We start from the raw sequence: 20,899 nt of genomic DNA, 5'->3' as shown, positions 1-20,899 counted from the left end.
TTGAACATTTCGGGTGCTTCTTGGCTATTTGATGTTCCTCTGTTGAGAATTCTCTGTTTAGCTCTGTACCCTATATTTTGATTGGGTTATTTGGATTGTTGATGTGTAACTTCTTGAGTTCTTTATGCATTTTGGATATTAGCATAACTTCTTGAGTTCTTTATGCATTTTGGATATTAGCCCTCTGATGGATGTAGGGTTGGTGATCTTTTCCCAATCTATAGGCTGTCATTTTGCTCCAATGACAGTGCCCTTTGACTTACACAGAAGCTTTTCAATTTCATGAAGTCCCATTTATTACTTCTTGACCTTAGTGGAAGAGCCATTGGTGTTCTGTTCAGGAAGTTGTCTCTTGCACCAATGAGTTCAAGGCTATTTTCTACTTTCTGTTTTATTAGATTAAGTGTGTCTGGTTTTACATTGAGATTTTTGATCCATTTGGACTTGAGTTTTGCGCAGGGTGATAAATATTGATCTATTTGCATTCTTCTTCCTGCTGACGTCCAGTTAGACCGGTGCCAATTGTTAAAGATGCTTTCCATTTCCATTGCATAGTTTTAGCTTCTTTGTCAAAAACTCAAGTTTCCATAGGTGTGTGGGTTCATTTCTGGGTCTTCAATTCAATTCCACTGATCCACCTGTCTGGTTCTGTACCAATACCATGCAACTTTTTAAAAGTTAATTTTTATTTATTTATTTTATTGGATATTTTTATTTACATTTCCAATGTTATTCTCTTTCCTGGTTTCCTGTACATAAGTCCCCTTTCCCATTCCCTCCCCCGCTTCTTCTGTAAGGGACCATGCAACTTTTATTACTATTGCTCTGTAGTACAGCTTGAAGTCAGGAAGAGTGATACCTCCAATAGTTCTTTTATTGATTAGGATCATTTTAGCTATCCCAGGTTTTTTGGTTTTCCATATAAAACTGAGAATTGTTCTTTCAAGATCTGTGAAGAATTGTGTTGGAATTTTGATGGGGATTGCATTGGATCTGTAGATTTCTTTTGGTAAGATGGCCATTTTCACTATGTTAGTCCTACCAATCCATGAACAATGGAAATCTTTCCATCTTCTGATTGATATTTTCCTCAACTTCTTTCTTTAGAGACCTGAGGTTCTTATCATATAGGTTTTTCACTTGCTTGGTTAGAGTTACAACAAGGTGTTTTGTGTGATTTGTGGCTATTGTAAAGGATACTGTTTCCCCAATTTCTTTCTCAGCCCATTTATCATTTGTATAAATAAGAAGGGCTTCTGGTTTCATTGTATTAATTTTATATCCAGGATCACTTATGTATAGTATTATATCATCTGTGAATAGCAATACTATGACTTCTTTCCATTTTGTATCCCCTTGATCTCCTTTAGTTGTCTCATTGCTCTAGCTAAAACTTTTAAGTACTATATTGAAGAGATGTGGAGAGAGTGGACCAACTTGTCTTGCCCCTGAATTTAGTAGAAATGCTTTAAGTTTCTATCTATCCAATTTGATGATCACTATTGGCTTGCTATAAATTGCCTTTATTGTGTTTAGCTATATACCTGTATTCCTGCTCTCTCCAAGATATTTACCATGAAGGGATGTTGGATTTTGTCAAATGCTTTTCCTGCATAACAAAGTAAGATGATCTGTGTGTGTGTGTGTGTGTGTGTGTTTTTTATTTCAGTTTGTTTATATGGTGGGTTACCCTGATCAATATTTGCATATTCAACCACCCTTGCATCCCTGGGATTAAGCCTACTTGATTATGGCGCATATGTTCTTAAATTTGGTTTGCAAGTATTTTATTGAGTATTTTTGCATCAGTGGTCATAAGGGAGATTGGTCTGAAATTCTCTTTGTTGAGTCTTTGTGTGATTTAGGTATCAGAGTGACTGTGACCTCATAGAATGAGTTTCCTTCTGTTTCCATTTTGTGAAATAATTTGAGGAGGACTGGCATTAGGTCTTCTTTGAAAATCTATTATAATTCTGTGCTAAAACCATCTGGCCCAGGGCTTTTTTTGGTTGGGAGACTTTTAATGACTACTTCTTCTTCTTCTTCTTCTTCTTCTTCTTCTTCTTCTTCTTCTTCTTCTTCTTCTTCTTCTTCTTCTTCTTCTTCTTCTTCTTCTTTTTTGATAGTTCACTGCTTTTGTGTTTTGGGTTTTTTTTCCTTCCATTTTTATTAAATTGGGTATTTCTTATTTACATTTCAAATGTTATTCCCTTTCCTGGTTTCCACACCAACATTCCCCAACCCATCCATTTTCCCTTCTATATGGGTGTTCCCCTCTGCACCCACCCCCCCTTACCCCCTCCCCAACAATCCCATTCACTGGGGGGTCCAGCCTTGGCAGGAACAAGGGCTTCTCCTTTGACTGGAGCCCCTACTAGGCTATTCATTGCTACTTATGAATTTGGAGCCCACTTCTATTTCCTTAATGATTATAAGACTATTGGGATAGTTTACCTGATTTTGATTTAGCTTTGGTAATTGGTATTTATTTAGAAAATCATCGATTTCACTTAGATTTTCAAATTTTGTGGAGTACAGTCTTTGGAAGTAAGACCTAATGATTCTTTGAATTTCCTCGGTGTCTGTTGTTATGTCTCTCTTTTCATTTCTGATTTTGCTGATTTGGATACTGTTTCTCTTCCTTATAGTTAATTTGGCTAAGGGTTTGTCTACCTTGTTGATTTTCTCAAAGAACCAGCTTTTGGTTTAATTGATTCTTTGTATTGTTCTCTTTGTTTCTAATTGATTTGATTTCAGCCCTGAGCTTGATTATTTAGTGGGGTGTTGAGGTTTCCCACTATTAATGTGTGTGATTCAATGTGTGATTTAATTACATTTTAGTAACGTTTCTTTTACAAATATGGGTGCCTTTGTATTTGGGACACAGACTTGAGATGTCCTCTTGGTGGATTTCTGTCTACTCCTCCTGGGTGTGTTTGCTTTTTCTTTATTCTAGAGCCTTTAGATATACTTCTTTTCCTTCCATTTTTATTAAATTGGGTATTTCTTATTTACATTTCAAATGTTATTTCCTTTCCCGGTTTCCTGTCCATCAGTCCCCTAACCCATTCCCCTCCCCTTCTATATGGATGTTCCCCTCCCCATCCAACCCCCCATTACTGCACCCCCACAACAATCAAGAACTCTCCAATTTCTTTATGAGAGTACTTAGTACTATGAACTTTCTTCTTAGCACTCACTGCTTTCATAGTGTCCCATAAATGTGGGTATGTTGTGCCCTGATTTTCACTGAATTCTAGAAAATCTTTAATTTCTTTATTTCTTCCCCCATCCAATGATCAACGAGCAGAGAGTTGTTCAGTTTCCATGAATAAGTAGGCTTTCTGTTGTCTATTTGTTGAAGTCCAGCTTCAATCCATGGTGATTTTATAAGATGTATGGGGTTATTTCAATCTTCTTTTGTCTATTGAAGTTTTGTTTGTGACCAATTACATGGTCAATTTTGGAGAAGGTTTTATGAGGTTCTGAGAAGAAGGTATATTCTTTTGTGTTTGGGTGAAACGTTCTCTTGATATCTGTTAGGTCTATTTGAATCATAACCTTTGTTAGTTTTGTTATTTCTCTGTTTAGTTTCTGTCTCAATGACCTGTCCATTGGTGACAGTGGGGTGTTGAGGTTTCCCACTATTAATGTGTGTGATTCAATGTGTGGTTTAATTACATTTTAGTAATGTTTCTTTTACAAATATGGGTGCCCTTGTATTTGGGACACAGAATCGAGATGTCCTCTTGGTGGATTTTTCCTTTGGTGAGAATGAAGTGCCCTTCCTTCCCTGTCTTTTTTTATTACCTTCAATTGAAAGTCTATTTTATTAGACATTAGAATGACCTATTCCAGCTTTTTTTCTTGGATCTATTTGCTTGGAAAACCTTTTTTCAGCCCTTTCTACTGAGATATGTCTATCTTTGTTGCTGAGATGTGTTTCTAGTATACAACAGAATGACGGATTCTGTTTACACATTCATTCTGTTAGCCTTTGTCTTTTTACTGGGGAATTGAGTCCATTAATTTTGAGAGACATTGATTTTGAGTAACAACCAATGATTGTTACTTCCTGTTATTTTGATGTTGGGGTGGTTAAGTGTGTGTGTGTTTCTCTTGTATTGATTTTAATGGTGTAAAATTACTTATTTATTGTATTTTGTCATGGAATATCTTGGTTTCTCTATGTATGGTGATTGAAAGTTTTGCTGGGTATAGTAGTCTGGACTGACATCTGTGGTCTCTTAGGATCTGCAAGACCTCTGCCCAGGCCCTTTTAGCTTTAGAGTCTCAGATGAAAAATTTGGTACAATTCTGATAAGTCTGCCTTTATATATTGCTTAGCCTTTCCTCTTTGCTGCTTTTAAAATTCTTTCTTTGTTCTGTATATTTAGTGTTTGATTATCATGGGACAGGAGAATTTTCTTTTCTGGTCCAATCTGTTTGGTGTTCTGTAATCTTCTTGTACCTTTATAAGCATTTCTTTCTTTAAGTTAGGAAGTTTTTTTATGATTTTTGTGATTTTGTTGAAGATGTTTTCTGGGCCTTTGAGCAGCTAGGAATCTTCCTCCTCCTCTTCCTCCTCCTCCTCTTCCTCCTCCTCCTCCTCCTCCTTCTCCTCCTCCTCCTCCTTCTCCTCCTCCTCCTCCTCCTCCTCCTCCTCCTCCTCCTCCTCCTCCTCCTCCTCCTCCTTCTTCTTCTTCTTCTTCTTCTTCTTCTTCTTCTTCTTCCTCTTTGCCTTAACCTTCCATCTCCTTATTTGTTATGGATCTATTTAAGTTGTCTGTCTCTTTTTGGTCTCTTTGGTGGTTTGGGAGAATCTAGAAATTTATCTTTTCTTGCATAATATTTATATTTCTTGCATAATGAAGCATATATTTTGAAGGTATTACTATATAGTCTTTGAAATCTCTTTGGTGTCTATTATAATATTTCCTGTTCATATCTGGTTCTGTTGATGTGAGTTATTTCCTTTCTTCCTGCTGATGGGATTAGGAATCTGTTGTTCCTTATCTTCCTAAAGAACTACCTCTAAGATTTGTTCATCCTTTTTATCATTTTACTTATTTCTTCTTTGATATCTAAAATTTTTAAATAAACCTTATTATTTAAAAAGCTTACAAAAAATTACACAGCAAAGTTAAGCAGACCCAATGTTTAAACAGCTCATTGAAGTTCTATACAGTTAGACTATCCATTTGGAATGGAAGCTGTGTAGCTTCTCAGAATTCGTACTTTTAGATGTTCACTACTGAATATATATTTATATACTTATCTACCATTGAAATAAAAATATCATGATGGAGGTAGAATTAAAACAATTAACCTTATATCCTATTTTATAACTGATGTTCATTACCCTCATTCAGTCCTTTCTCTTCTCCCAGTATTTAGCCTTTCTTGTTCTCTTTCCTACATTTGTTTACATGTATGCATATATTACTGGTTAGGTTCCACATATGAAAGGAAATATGCAGTTTTTTTCCTGAGATTTTGTAACCTCACTTAAGATCATACATTAGAAGTCCATCCATTTTTCTTTAAATTTTGTGATTACGTATTTCTTGAAAGTTGAATAGTGTGTGTGTGTGTGTGTGTGTGTGTGTGTGTTCCAATATTCATTCCTTTATTGATACACAATTAGGTTGATTCCTAATTCTTTGTTATAATGAAATAACCAACCCATGGTGTGCAAATATCTCTGTAGTTTGGTGTGATATTCTATGGTATATACCTGGGAGTAAAATATCTAATTCATATAGTCTATTTTTTAACCTTTTTGTGAACTCTCTAAACCGATTTCCTCACTGGCTATATTAATTCATATCTCTGCCAACAGTAGATAAGGGTTCTTTTCTATCCACATCTTCTCTAACCAACATCTGTTGTCAGATTTGTTGATGACAGCCATTCTTACTGGGGTGAGGTGGTATCTCATAGTAGTTTCAATATACGTTTCTTTAATGTCCAGGGGTATTGAACATTTGAATAAACAGTTGTTGGCCATTTGTGCCTCTTTTGTTGAAAACTTTCTATTTAGCTCACTTACCCATGTTTTGATTGGTAGTTTTGTTTCCTTGATATTCCAATTATGCAGTTCTTTATAAAATCTGGATTTTAGTTCCGTGTCTGTTCTTCCCTTCTTTCGCTGTTTGCTCTGCTGATTGCTTCCTTTGCTGTACGAAATCTTTTTTTTCCACCCAGTTCCATCAGTTGACACTTGGACTTGATGCTCATTCTGTTAGTGCTCTATTCAACAAGTTCCTGTCTACTCCAGTATCTTTCTCAAATGCACTTTCTTCTTGAAATTTCAGTTTCCTGTTTTAAATTAAGGTCTTTGATCTATTTTGAGTTGATCTTTCTACAAGGTAAAATATAAGAATCTAATTTAATTCTTCTACAGAGAGAAATCAAGTTTTGCCAGCACCATTAATTGAATAGACCAATATTCTATCTTGTCTATCGATCTCCCTGTCTATTTTATTCCCGTACTGGGCTGTCTTTATCACTATAGCTCTACACTATGATTCGAGGTTAGATTTTGCAATGCAATCAGTAGTGCTGTTACTCCTTAGGATTGCTTAGGATATTCATGGTTGCTTGTGGTTCTATATTAATTCATTGCATTGTTTCTTCCTAAACCTGTAAACTATGATATCAGAATTTTGAAATGTATCATGTTAAATCTGTAATTAATTTCTGTACTATAGCCACTTTCACAGTATTAATCCTACTAATCTAGAAGCATGGAATACCTTTCTATTGTCTAGTACCTTCTGTGATTTTCTTTTCCAATATCTTAAAGCTTTCAGTGAAGGATTTTTTTTCTTCTTTGTTAGATATATTGCTAAGCACTAAATATTTTTGGAGTTACTTTTCTATTTTCTTTTTAAAGCTTATTTCTTTTATTTTTGAGATCATAATATAATTTTATTATTTTCCCTTCCCTTTCTTCCCTCCAAACCATCCCATATAATCCTTCTTGGTCTCTCAAATTCATGACCTCTTTTTCTCATTCATTACTCTTATATGCTGTATTAGCTAAGTATCTATAAAGAAATAGAATGTATAGAATTAATGAACACACACACACACACACACACACACACACACACACACACACACACACGCAAATGGCTTGCAGGCTGTACTCCAGCTATCCCAACAATGGCTTAATCAATGGAAAGTGCAAGAAACCAATAGTTGGGCAGTCCACAAGGCTGGATGCCTGCTTTATCTTCATATTCTGATAATCCAGCTTCTATTTTGTTCAATCTACTTGTAAGTCTTAGTCTGAGTTTTGTAATTGGGCTGTTGAGTTTTTCAGTCCCATCTTTTTCGAGTTTTGATTAACATTTACATTTCTTTACTGAATTTAGTTTTCAAATCCTGAATTTTCTGCTTTGTTTTATTCAGCTCAATATTGTCTTTTCTTGAGCATCTTTCAGGCTTTATTGATACAACCTTTAAGTTCATTGGATTGTTTGTGTCTTCTTTAAACTCCTTGAATTTTTCAATGATGTTTATCATTTTTCTTTTTCATGTGGTTCATCTGGGTAACTATCAGTGAAAAATTGTTTCTATAGGAGTACTGACTATTATCAGGGGTATACTGTTTTGGTAATTCATAGTTATGTTCTTTTCAATGTGACCTAGGCATGTGCATTCCTTTCCTTGGTTGTGTGTCTGAACTATGAATCTTGGCTGCTTCATGCTGGATTGGTGCATGAAGAGCTAGGTTTGTCTTCAGAGATGGGATGGTTGGTCCTAGTCTTGGTTAGACTTACTAGGAAGATCCACTATGACTACTGTACTTCTGGAGCTAGAAGTGTTCAGATGGGTTTGGGGAAACTTATCAGGGAATTCCAACGGTTAACACTTGCTCTCAAAACTAGACCTGAGTAAAGGAATGTCACTTACAGAGTTGAGAGGTTCTTCAGGGAAAATCAATTCATGAGCTCTGATGTTTACTTTTTTTTAAGGTAATAACAATCCTTCAGGTCCCTTGAGATTTTAATGTTATAGTTGACACTTATAATGTGCTTGTGATGCTTCACGCAGTCAATATCAGCTTCTTTACTTGTTAACTCTGAGAAATAAGTTTTGCCCCATATTGCTAATTAGGAGTAAGATACAGGAAAAGTTAAGTTGCTATGGCACACACACACACACACACACACACACACACACGTGTGTGTATGTGTGTATGTATATGTGTGTTACAGATATAATTTGAGTAGACAACAATGTTTATGATATCAAACTTTCTGTATGATGTGCCCGTGGGCATTAAGGAATCTCCCTTTAGTAGTGAAGGAAAGACAGACTGCAAGGTCAGAGGCCATACCCTGAGACTAGACTACCTGGTTTTGAACTCCTGGCTGTGTCATTAATTATGGATTTGGACTTGTTCTCCTATCCGTTATTTGATGAATCCGAGAAGAGCCTGAGAACATGGTATTGCTGCTTAGAGAATGTTCTATGTGGTGTTGGTCTTCCGAGCTGCACAGGCCTTTGGTCTTATTGTTTGCCATCTGCTAGAAGCTTCAGAATCCTCCTATCAAAAGGAAATATTTAAGTCTCCATGAAAGAGGAAGTGATGGGACTTTACAAGATGGAATCCAGGAAATTGTTCACACTGGAAATTGATGTGACATGTGGCTTCTCTTCTTGCAGGAAGGAAAGATTACTCTCATAACCTCGAAGGGCCCCTGCAGCGGTTTGCACCTGGAGCAAGCATCCAATTGAAGTACACCTCCTCTGAATTGCCAACCCGGCAGGTTACTGTGATTTGGCTTAAAAACAATCACAGCCTTCTCCAGACCCAGACCAATGTCTTCTCAGGTGGAGAGACCTACAACGTGACCAGCACTGTCCTCGTCCCACTGGAGAGTGATGACATATTATCTTTAGTTCTCTGCCTGGTTGAACATAAGTCCTTAGTGGTTTTCCAGAAAGTCATCTACTTAGACCAGTATCTTTATGGTAAGATTTTCTCTCCCTGGCTGAGGTAGGCTGTGGGATTCTCTTGGTTTATTCACCGAGGAAATGGTCTTAGTTGATAGTGACACTAGAAACAATATATAAAGTACTTAACACTATGTTCAGGCTGACTATGCAGAGGTAGCATTTTGTTGTTATAACTATCTAGAGTAACACTCGGAACTCATTTCTTTCATCTGAAAAACATGGGCTATTTACTCTCTGGGATTTAATTTTAGTATTTCTAATCTTTAGAAGGAATACTTGAAGGGCTTTTCAAGCTTCTAAATTTTAGGGACTATGTTGTCCTTGGATCATTGCTCTAGATTTGAGTCTAAATTTTCCTTCTTTGTGGTTGGTTTTCACCAGGCTGTACCAATGCTTGGCACATCTGTAAAATCAGACAAATCATGTGTCATACCTAGGAATAAGTTTAAAGGTCCAAGACTGACCAGTAATAAAATTAATTACCTAAAGCAATCAGACTTTTGAAATTTACAAATGATTTTCCTCTTCATTTTTTGGGTCTGCACAACAGAAGAAGTGTGCTACTATCATGGGAGCAAAGGTGTCATCATACATGGAGGAAAATGCTAATGTCACTGTCTCCAGATAGCAGAGTTTACAGCCAATACAGCACAGTAGGGAGGGTCTGCCTTATTGGATTTATACAGGTATCTTGTCCTGTTTGTCTTATTCTTAAAGGCAACTGATTCAGATACGTACGGAAGCACCCAATATTGTAAGGTCCTGAGTGAGTGATCTTTGTCCAACTCTATATGTACCTAGTCAAATTGCTTGTGTTATCAGTCTCAGTGTTTGGATGTCTTTTAGCAAAGCTGTGTTTTAGGGAGGCCTCTTACCTAAGTAGTTTTACATAATTCTCTGGAGTTAGGACAACTGCACAAGGAAGAAAAAAAAATCATAGGACCTATAAACGCTCACAAATGAACTGATTACTTTATCAAATTAGTTGCTGTTCCAAACCTTTCTTTGCTCAGCGCATGTATCTTCAGCTATGTTTTCTGTTGTAGAAATGTCTTCATTTGGTCTAGAAGGAGGACTTCAGGGATCAAAGCCTCAGTTCCTTCAAGTTGTAATACATAAGGACTTAACATTATCAACACTAGACTAAGAGCTGAAATCTGTCAACTAAGACATCAGAGAGCTGATTTGACTTTAGAAAATGTCTTCATTTCAAAGTCTTACAAACAGTTATGATAGCTATACAAGGTCTGATTAGCTTTGATGTCAGTGTAAGGCCCATGTGTGACAGTCGACTGTGCCAGGAAACTTGGTAAGGTAGACTGGGTCTGAGACCCCGGTACACAGGTACCACCTGAGATAATATGTGCATTCTTGCTCCCTGCTGGATCCCTGGCCTGGAACACATGACCACACTCCCCACATAGGTCATGTAGCCCAGAACAGAGTTCTCCGTGCTAATGAGGTATCTAGAGGCCCTGGGGGTTTAGCCATTAAGCTTCCCTTCCCAGACATTCCTCCCTGCAAAAAGTATTTCATCTCTGGCTCACCCTGAGAAGTTCGTATGCATCTATTTTCCACAATGAACAGCCAATAAATGGTCTGGATAAACATAGACTGTCTTTTCCATCAAAACCACCACAGGGAGCTTGGAGAAGACCTTCCTACAGAGACACAGCCTAAGTCTCCTGTAGAAGGCTTCTCTATGCATCCAGACAACCACTGCTAAACTGAGAAGAATCACCAATGAGCTAGGCTGGAGCTCCCTATTTCCCCAGTCCCAGGTTCATTGCTGTTCTCAGCCTGTGGCCCCCGCAATGGTCCTGGCCTCGTCACTGGTCTGACAGTCAGGGAACCCTAACTTCAGGTTCCCACATCTTAGACTACATTCTCCCACCTTCTAAACTGTGTCTCAGTGCTTCCCTAAATCTCAGCACCAGACAGTGGTGGCACAGGGTCTACACAATTAAGCATCCCCCTCGTTTTGCCTCTGCAGCAGCAAGGAGGAACATGCATCCACAAGCCCAGAACCTAGACCACCCAGCCTTCAGTTTAGAGCGATATTTCTATCATGCTTCGGCTTCACATGAAAACTACTGTAAAGGATAATAGTGGAATTCCCAACCCCTCCCCTAATCTGCCATTGTGAGCACAATGCTTTGTATGCTGACAGCTCTAGTTGAATCCCTTTTAGAAGCCATCACTCTAATCTCAGAAGACTCAGCATCTGGTTATGACTATTATATAGTGCCAAAACTTCTGTTTCAGCTACAATCCCCAGATTTGCTACTTGAGACCTTGGAAAAAATATTTAACCTCTCTCAAGACTTTTTTCTATGTAAAAATCTTAGTATCTTGGTCTCTAACACTGAGTGTCCATGAATCTTCAAGTCTTAGAATCATCTAATTGTAAAGTAAACCAACAGACTTGTAGTTTGCTAAATGGATTTGATACCTCGTGTTCTATAGGTCAAAATGAAAAGAAGAAGCATTGGGAGGTCCTTTATCAATCCATCTATCTATCCGTCTGTCCAAACTTGTGCTTTCACTTTCTCTGTTCATGAGACTATTAAACAGTTTCCAAATCCTTATTTGTGCCAGGCACTGGGTTGAGCCCTAGCAGATGATCCCACCCTCAAGAAGATTTCAGTAGATTTCCTGCACTAATTCTTGGCTTTATCTGGATTTTTGTCAGTTCCTCCGGCAGTGAGAGTGTCCCAGTCTTCAACTGTCTCCAGTTTGGTGACTGTTACTTGCCATGTAGAGAGATTCTATCCAAAGGATATATGTCTCACTTGGCTGGAAGACTGCCATGTGATCAGGAGAATGGACAAACCTACACCTAAGAGGAATGAGGATGGGTCCTACACTCTGGAGATCCTGCAATTGGTAAATGCATCAATGCAGAGGTCTGATCAAGTACTCACTTGCAAGGTAGAGCATGAGGCCCAGCCTCCCATCCATGCCAGCATTATATTGTCTACAGCATCCTTCCCCACACACAAAGCCATCAGGAGCCTAAGTAAGTTTGCCTCTTTTCTTGTGGGCATATGGGAGTCACCTTGGTTTCCTCGCTGCATTTCAGAAAACACTAGGGAGATAAGTTTTGTAATCGTGAAAGTCTTGTCCAAATTAGGAGTCTGAGGTTTGTTCCATAGGCAGAATGGTCTCCAGTCACTAGCTTCCTTTTTTTTTTTTTTTTTTATTAACTTGAGTGTTTCTTATTTACATTTCGAGTGTTATTCCCTTTCCCAGTTTCCGGGCAAACATCCCCCTAATCCTCCTCCTCCCCTTCTTCATGGGTGTTCCCCTCCCCATCCTCCCCCCATTGCCGCCCTCCCCCCAACAATCACGTTCACGGGGGTTCAGTCTTAGCAGGACCCAGGGCTTCCCCTTCCACTGGTGCTCTTACTAGGATATTCATTGCTACCTATGAGGTCAGAGTCCAGGGTCAGTCCATGTATAGTCCTTAGGTAGTGGCTTAGTCCCTGGAAGCTCTGGTTGCTTGGCATTGTTGTTCATATGGGGTCTCAAGCCCCTTCAAGCTCTTCCAGTTCTTTCTCTGATTCCTTCAATGGGGGTCCTATTCTCAGTTCAGTGGTTTGCTGCTGGCATTTGCCTCTGTATTTGCTGTATTCTGGCTGAGTCACTAGCTTCCTTTAGAGTGACCATCCAGAGTGGTTCTTCCATTTCTATTGGAAGAATGTTCTACTAGTTCATTCTCTTTGAAAATATCCTAGAGAAAGTTTAGCTTAGTGCTGATCCACTCGTGACCATGATATGTTTATCACCAAGACTCTGGTTTAAAGTAGTCTCAGGTACATGGGGGTAAGCTTATATGTACACTGTCCTATAAGACTTACTTGAACAGCCATATTTGGGAACTGCCTTATGCCCACTCTGATGTTAATTTCTTTACTTCATTTTTGGATGAACATATAACCCCTGTTCAACAGTTTCCTTACATGTAATAAACAGGTTCCTAATTTGTAGAATCCTTTTGAGAATTAAATGTTAATATACAATGGATATATAACTGGTATATTATCTACACTAAATATCAGCTGCTAATATTATTTGCTTTTATGTAAAATTGTTTTCAAATTAACGTCTAATAATTACAGTAATCTAAATTTAGTCAACACTGTCAGCTATCTCTCAGAGATCCCCTTTCTTCATTTATAAGATGTTAACAATAATACCAATGTTCAAAGATTACAACAAATGTTACTTTAAGTGACCGCTAGACCTTAAGGAGAAGGCAATGATCATATTCATGTTGGCATGTTGACTGATGACTGTCAGATCTTTAAATTTAAAGGTAAGCTTCACAGGTCTCTTATTTCTGAGAGCTAAGTACAGAGGAATGAACCCAAGGATGGATCAGAATTGGGGAACAGTTGGAACTCCCAGGCTACCAATCTCAGATAGATCATTTCAACTCACATGACCCTGTTCATTGACCCCTTTGCTCTGTGTATTTTAGGTTCAGAGAAATCTATCCACATTTTCGTGGCTTTCCTTCTATGCCACAAGGTCCTTCTGGTGGTGAGTTTACTAGTCCTCTACACACACAGGTGGTGGAGCCTGTAACAGGTGAGTTTGAAAATGGCCTTTGTCCTTAGAGAGTGAGGTCACAGCCATGGTCATGGGTAGTGGGAAGAATTCAGAGTAAACACATGGGATCCACAGGGTATGTCTTCAAAGATTCCCACAAATGTTATCTACACTCAAGAGGAAATTAGAAATATTCTCATTTTCACCAAATATCTTGTGGAATTCTTAGAGGCTCCCAACCCTCTGCATTGTATGATCCTGGAGTTGGAATTTTTTATAGTTATGTTTCTTGTGATTCCAGAGGTAGGAGTTTAAGGTGTGGGAATGGAATAATAGTTAAGACCTAAACTCCAAAGGGTCTGCCCACACACATTGTTAAATTGTCCTATGATGTCAACCAATCTAAAAGAATGGAAGAAATGAAAGAATAGTAAACTGGTGCGAAAAATGAATGTGTATGTGGAAGAGAGGTCAGGTCCCAGAAGGAGGTGTGAGGTGGAGTAAACAGAGGCTTCATTTCTGACATTCCCTAGGAATTCAGAAAAAGAAGAGAACTGGCTATTTAGTGCCTATTCAACAAATACTAGTGGAATTAATACACGAATGAAGAAACGAATGAGTAAACGATGCTTCCTACTTCTGTATGGCCTGTAATACATTGCCTCCTACCTTCTCTAAGGCGCTCAAGTGGCGAGAAGATGCAAAGACCTGCTGTTGATCGGAGACTCCTGCTCTGCACTCTACATGTGCTCCCCCTGCACACTGTCAGATATGGACTTAGATAGTTTAGGGTTGTTTCGGACTCAAGATACTAAATCTCAAATGAGCTCTTCTTCCATCCAAAAGGCAATTTGATGAAGAAGAAAATGGATGTTCACTCTGTCTCATGGTCAATCTTTAATTTTCCAGTTCTCACAACCAACTAGAATTTCTGCAAGCATGATTTAATTTTAGCAGACACGAAACTTAAAATTATTGGACTGCTGAAAAAGAATTTTCCTATCTTGAAATGGGATTAAAAAGAGTATAAAACGCCTCTGGATTTACTATAACGTTTTGTAAAATATAACATTTTGTCCATGTTTTCTTCAAGTTTCTTTATTATATTGCCCTGAATTTGCTGGATTTTTTTAATCATGGTTTTATACTGGTATGACATATATATATAACCTTTAAACAGCATATAGTAATTTGCATTTTTATTCTTTATAAAATCTATGATATCACATGTATGTAACATTTTGAAACTTTTTTTATACTTAACACACCTTGTAAATTTATTAATTTGAAGCATAACTATTTTACCCATTTACTGCTGTGTGGTCTTCTATTGTAACAATATGTCATATTTCGTTAATCTGTCTCACAATGAACACTGATTATTCAATGCTTTTGCTATTACAATATTGTGACAGGGGTTGGAGATTTAGCTCAGTGGTAGAGCGCTTGCCTAGGAAGCACAAGGCCCTGGGTTCGGTCGCCAGCTCCGAAAAAAAGAATCAAAAAAAAAAAAAAGAAATGTTATTGTGACAGTCTTTTCATAATCTCTTTGAGTATATGAAAGAATCTTACTTCTCAAACAGGACACAAAGCTACAGTGTTGTTAACATTTATATGTTTTGTTACATCAAAAATAAATTTTCAGGGGCTGGGGATTTAGCTCAGTGGTAGAGCACTTACCTAGGAAGCGCAAGGCCCTGGGTTCGGTCCCCAGCTCCGAAAAAAAGAACCAAAAAATAAATAAATAAATAAATTTTCAGTTTTTAAACATTATGTTCTCATTTGGTTACACACACATACACACACACACTTTCCTTCCTGATTATGCTGATTCCCTTTAATATAGTAATATATTCCCATATATAGTAAGTTTATATAGTCTGGAGCTGTATTGATAATTTATTCCACTAAGCTACTTGTCTATCTCTGTCAAGACTATACTGCCTTAGTAAGAATAGTTTTATAGTTTTTGTTTTTTATTCTAGAAAAATTGTTCCACTTTTTTCTCACTCAAAATTGTTGTGTTTATTTCTTTTTCTTGTGCTTTATATTTTTATAAAATTATTCATTGCATGAATATTCTGGGAATGGCATCAAACATTCTCCTAAAATATCAGTGTAACCAGTGTTGCTTAAATGTCATTATAAAATATTCTTTTTCTATCAAAACTATCTCAGTTCGAGGCCAGCCTGGTCTACAGAACTAGTTCTAGGACATTCAGGGCTACTTAAAAAAACCCTGTTCAAACAAACAAGAGAGAGAGAGAGAGAGAGAGAGAGAGAGAGAGAGAGAGAGAGAGAGAGAGACAGGTAGACAGAAGAATTCAGCAAACATTAACTTGAATATTTTTAGTAGCTAGGCAGTGGTGGCTCATGCCTTTAATCCTAGCACTTGGGAGGCAGAGGCAGGTGGATGTCTGTGAGTTCTGGGACAGCTTGGTCAACAGAGAGAGAGGTCCAGGACAGCCAGGGACACACAGGGAAACCCTGTCTTGAAAAACAAACAAAATCCTCACAGTTGAAACTAAGCAGCCTAGGCATAGCCCAGAGAGAAGTGAGCCTTGGTTATTGTGTGCCCATTTATCTTTGTGTGATTTCTAGTTTTAATTATTTGACTTTTCAATTATTTTCACCACACTTAACTTGTACTCCTCCACTCCCTCTTCCTCTAGAACCCTCTTGCTAGTTTAAACAAGAAATGTTCATCATTGTCTGGGCAAGTCTAAGAGGGGTGGCGTTATTGGAGAATGGCCACCACTAGAGGCAGTCTTTGAGAGTTTACACCTCATAATGCTTCCAATTTGCTTTCCCTACCTCTTGCTTGCATTTCAAGATGTGAACTCCAGATTCCTTCCTGATCTATGCCTACAGCTTCATTGCCGTGATAGACTATCTGGAACCGTGAGCCAAATTAACTCTTACTTGAGTTACTTTGGTCATGTGTTGGGGGATGTTTTTATGCACTGTGTACTCAGTTGCTGCTCTCTGTACTAGAGATCTAGTTGCAGTCTTGACTCTGGTGCAGTCATCATCATGTAGCATCTCCTGACTAGTATTTTGTAAAACATTGTTCTCCACCATCTTCTGATCAGCAGGAGAGGAAAAGGAGGAACATCCACACCCAGAGGCAGGGAGAGGGTCTCACATGAGGGACCAGAGGAGTCACCGTTAGATACAGTGAAAAAGGTGCCAAGTGAGACTAGGATAACAGACCATGTGACTGGAAATAAGTCTAAGGCCAGCACTGTCGGGTTAGACTAGCTCAGAATCTGCCCAGATGTGGTGAGTAAAGCTTATTAATAAATATAAAGGTCTCCGTGTCATTGTTCAGCGCAAGGGCAGGCATTGAAAAATGTCTACTTTAATAGTCATGGAATTTAATTACAAAATCATGAAAATAATGTTCTGGTTAGTTTTTTGACACAGTTGGGTCATTTGGAAATAGATAACCTCAACTGAGAAAATGCTTTCATCAGATTGGCTTGTGGGCAAGTCTATGGAACCTTTTTCTTTTTCTTTTCTTCCTTTCTTCCTTTCTTTCTTTTCTTTTTTTTTTTTTTTTTTTTTTTTGATTAATGATTGATGTGGGTAGGCCCAGTTTGCCTCGAGAGTTACCACCCTTGGGCAGATTGCCTTTGGCTATAAGAAATGCAACTGACCAAGGTGTGGGTATCGAGCCAGTAAACAGCTCTCCTTCACGTCCCTGCTTCAGTGCTTGCCTATGGGTTCTTGCCTTGAGGGCCTGCCCTTGCATTTCTCAAAGACGGATCCTCATATGGAATTGCATTTCAAATAAACCCTTTCCCCCACAAGCCGATTTTTGCCATGGTGTTTTATCATAGCAATAGAAAGCAAACTACAACAAGTAATATCCAGAAATTGCTACCAGAGAGTGAGTACTGTTGTAAAGGACAAAACCAATCAATCAAACAATGATGTTATAAGTAGAATTTAAAGAGGCATTCCAGTAGGAGCCTAAAAGACAGTATACTCATATAATAAAATAAATAAATCTTTAAAAAAAAGGCCAAAGTCTCTTCTGAGGCATAAACCAATCTCCTAATTATAAGCTATAAAATCAAAGCACAAATTATATATTTAACAATATATATACGTATATATATATTACAAGTCTAAAAAAGAGGGATGGAGGCCTTATGATCAAAGCAAGACTGGAACTCAGCAAGACACACATGAAACTGTATGCATGTGAAGATGTATAAATACTGACAGGTGACCATGCTAGGCAACTCCATGTGTGTGAACATGTGCATAACTCTGATGTATGACTATGCTGGAAAACTGCATGTATATGAATGGTGCGTCCATGCTGACATGTGACCATGATCAGAAGTTGTATGCATATGAACATAAGAACATTTGACCATGCTTTGAGACTGCATGTGTGTGAACATGTACATACATGTCAGCATGTGGCCATGTTTGGAAATATCATGTGTGTGAACATACATGTGCACACTGGCATGTAACTGCTCCCAGAAACTGCATTCATGTATACATGCACACACATACACACACCAACATGTGACTGTACTTCCATAAAGCATTTGTGCGAAAGTGTACATGCACACAAACTTGCTACTGTGCTCAGAAATTTTATGCACATGAAGCTAAGGTTAGAGTTACTGCTAGAGTTAGGATTAGAGCTAGGGTCAGTGTTAGGGTTAGGATTAGGGTTAGAGGTAAGGTCAAGGTTATAGGGACATAGTGGTTTTAGTGTTAAGACTAGGCTAAAGTTTAGGACTAGAATTAGAGGAAGATTTGTAGGGAGGTTTGGGGTTAGGGTTGTAGTGGTTCTCAACCTTCCCAATGCTTTGGCCCTTTAATACAGTCCCTCATGCTGTAGTGACCCCCAACCATAAAATTATTTTGTTACTACTTCATAACTGTAATGTGCTACTGTTATGAATTATATTGTGAATATCTGATATTCGACATCCTCAAAGGGGCTGCTACCCACAGATTGAGAACTTCTGGTAGGGCTATAATCAGAAGTGTCCAGGCTGGTTTCAAGATTAGGATTATGATGGTTAGGGCTAAATTTAGAGTTTGGCTTATTATTAGGGCTGGATAGGGACAAGTTTAGAGCTAAGATTATTTAGATATTTAGATCTAGTTTAGGTTTAGGATTATAGTCAGGGTTTGCTTTAATACTAGGGTCAGTATTTGCCTAGGTATAGTTTTATGGTTGTTCCCGAGGTTAAGTTTAATTTTAGAGGTAGAATTAGGCTTAGGTTTATGGCCACTGTTTGCTTTTGTTTTGTATTAGGATTAGAGCAATGGTTGGCGTTATATTTTTATTGGGGTTAGGGTTAGGACTGCTGTCATTTATATCGCTATTGAAGGTTAATGGTAGGATTAGAGACAAGGTTACCTTAAAGTTAATCTTAGAGATGGGTTGGAGTTGTTGGTATTGTTAGGGTTGGGGATATGGCAGTGTCAGTTAGAGGTAGATTTGAGATTAGGCTTAGAGTTAGTATTAGGGTAAGTATGGGAGCCAGGTTAGCTCTAGTCTTACAAATAGATTCAGCCTTTGAATGAAACCTAGAGTTGATGATTGGTTTGATACTTGACCCATCCAGCGGGTCCAGTTATTCAGGGTCCCGAAGAGGCTTTCTACCTGTGGGTCAATGGGGGTGAAGAGAAGAAGGAGACCAAGCAAAAGTTCCGTTATCAAGGTCTCGTTTATTGAGAGAAATGTACAGCATTTAAAGCTCTGAGGCAGGAATAGAAGTGGGAACTAAAGCTTAGAGTGGGGGAGTATTGGGAAGTGCCAAAGGATATAGGGTGAATCACTAAACTACAAGATATCCTTAAACAAAGAGGCAACAGTCTTCCAGGGACATGTTCTTTGAAAAGGTCGAACCCTTCTCAGGAATCTGCTCAGGGACATCCGGTGTTTTGCTCGGGCTGAAACATCCTGTGATTGCTCCCGGGGTCTTCCTGGGAGAGGCTTTTGTCCAACAATCTCATAATCTTACAGCAGCCATCTTAGGGGTGAGCATCTGTGGCCATACAGCCCAGAGTCACGTAGCCACCTTGAGCTATGCAGTCACAAAGCGGCCAGGCCCAAATCCAATACAGCTCCCTACAGGTATGAATGCCATGATTAGTTTTAGAATAAGAGCTAGGGGCAATGCTTGGCTCTGCCCTAGTTCTATCATTCTCATTGTGTTAGTGATAGGCATAAGGTGAGTGCTAGATTAATGGTTAGGTATATAGGCCAAGGGGTAGGGGTAGGGATCAGGTTAGGATTGTTTTAGTGTAGGAGGTAGGGTCTTGATTAAGTTTAGATATTGGCATAGGAATAGGATTAAGTTTAGGGTTAGGAAGGGGGCATCAGGGATGGGAGTGGGATGTTAACATAGTTCAAGGGCAAAAAGGGTTTCTGGGCCAGGCCTGGAGCTAAGCTGTGGGTGTTCAAATGGTAATGGGCAGTGGGAAATTGGTGCTAAAAGAAGCAACTTACTGTTAAGGGTGTCTTGTGAACAAGGAGAATTTATGGAACATATCTGGAGCAAGCTTCTCTAACCCTCACCTTAATCTTAACCTACCCTTGCTCAAGAACTGACCCATAACCCTATCTGAATCCTCTCTCTAACCTCAAATCTATACTCTACCTTAAACATAGTCCTAACACTAACCCTGGCACTCAATTCTGTCTTATCCCAACCCTAAGAGTACTCTAAACTTACTCTAAACCTAGCTCACAGTCTAATCGTATTCTAGTATTAACCATAGCACCAGCCCCAAGACTAATCTAGCACCAGCTCTTACCCCGACCTTGGGTATGTTCTTAAGTCCACCCTTAACCTTTTCTCTAAACCTAAGCCTAGCCTTAAATTTAACCATAAACATAGCTGCAACCCTAACCATAATACTCTACAGAGCTCTAATCCTGCCCATGATCTAATAATATATACAACCCTTTATCCTTAATTATAGCTCAAAATCTTTCACTAAACATTTTCCTAAACCTAGTCTTAAACATAAATCTAACCATAACTCTAAATGTAAAGCTAACACTAACCATTAGCTTTAATTATAATCTTATATACCAAGACCTTATCTAAACTCAAGTCTAACCTAAACCCTCACCATGGCTGCAACTCAAGCCCTAACCAGAGATACCGCCTGCCTTGCTGTAGGAGAAACCCAATGTGCACTGCTGTAGGGGAAACCTCTGTGCACTGCTGTGCCAGTGAACCTGTACACGTTGGAGCACTAGTAGTTTGGTGTGCTCTGCTTACTAATAAATGCATATGGGCTGTTTTAAGAATCCATGGACAGCATCGTGCTCTCCTGTACTGGTGCAATCATGTGCACTTCTGTACTACATTGGTACATCCAT

General features: G+C 38.5%; 1 protein-coding gene across 3 annotated transcripts in view; it reads left to right on the top strand.

The window, feature by feature from the left end:
- Nucleotides 1-15,723, top strand: part of Sirpb3 (signal-regulatory protein beta 3) — an 84,490-nt gene extending 68,767 nt beyond the window's left edge. The window contains exons 4-7 of one of the 3 annotated variants that reach the window (XM_006234972.5): nt 8,680-8,988; nt 11,666-11,992; nt 13,457-13,566; nt 14,061-15,723. In XM_006234972.5, the coding sequence (XP_006235034.1) occupies nt 8,680-8,988; nt 11,666-11,992; nt 13,457-13,563 (743 nt within the window). In that variant the 3' untranslated portion in view covers nt 13,564-13,566; nt 14,061-15,723. The remainder of the gene's footprint in view (nt 1-8,679; nt 8,989-11,665; nt 11,993-13,456; nt 13,567-14,060) is intronic. The other 2 variants (XM_006234971.5, NM_001134515.1) reach the window with 2 other exon arrangements.
- The last annotated feature ends 5,176 nt before the right edge of the window (nt 15,724-20,899 follow it).

Source organism: Rattus norvegicus, chromosome 3 (genome assembly GCF_036323735.1).
Source record: "Rattus norvegicus strain BN/NHsdMcwi chromosome 3, GRCr8, whole genome shotgun sequence".
In the NCBI taxonomy this organism is placed as follows: Eukaryota; Metazoa; Chordata; class Mammalia; order Rodentia; family Muridae; genus Rattus; species Rattus norvegicus.
This window is presented reverse-complemented; position numbering and strand designations above follow the sequence as displayed.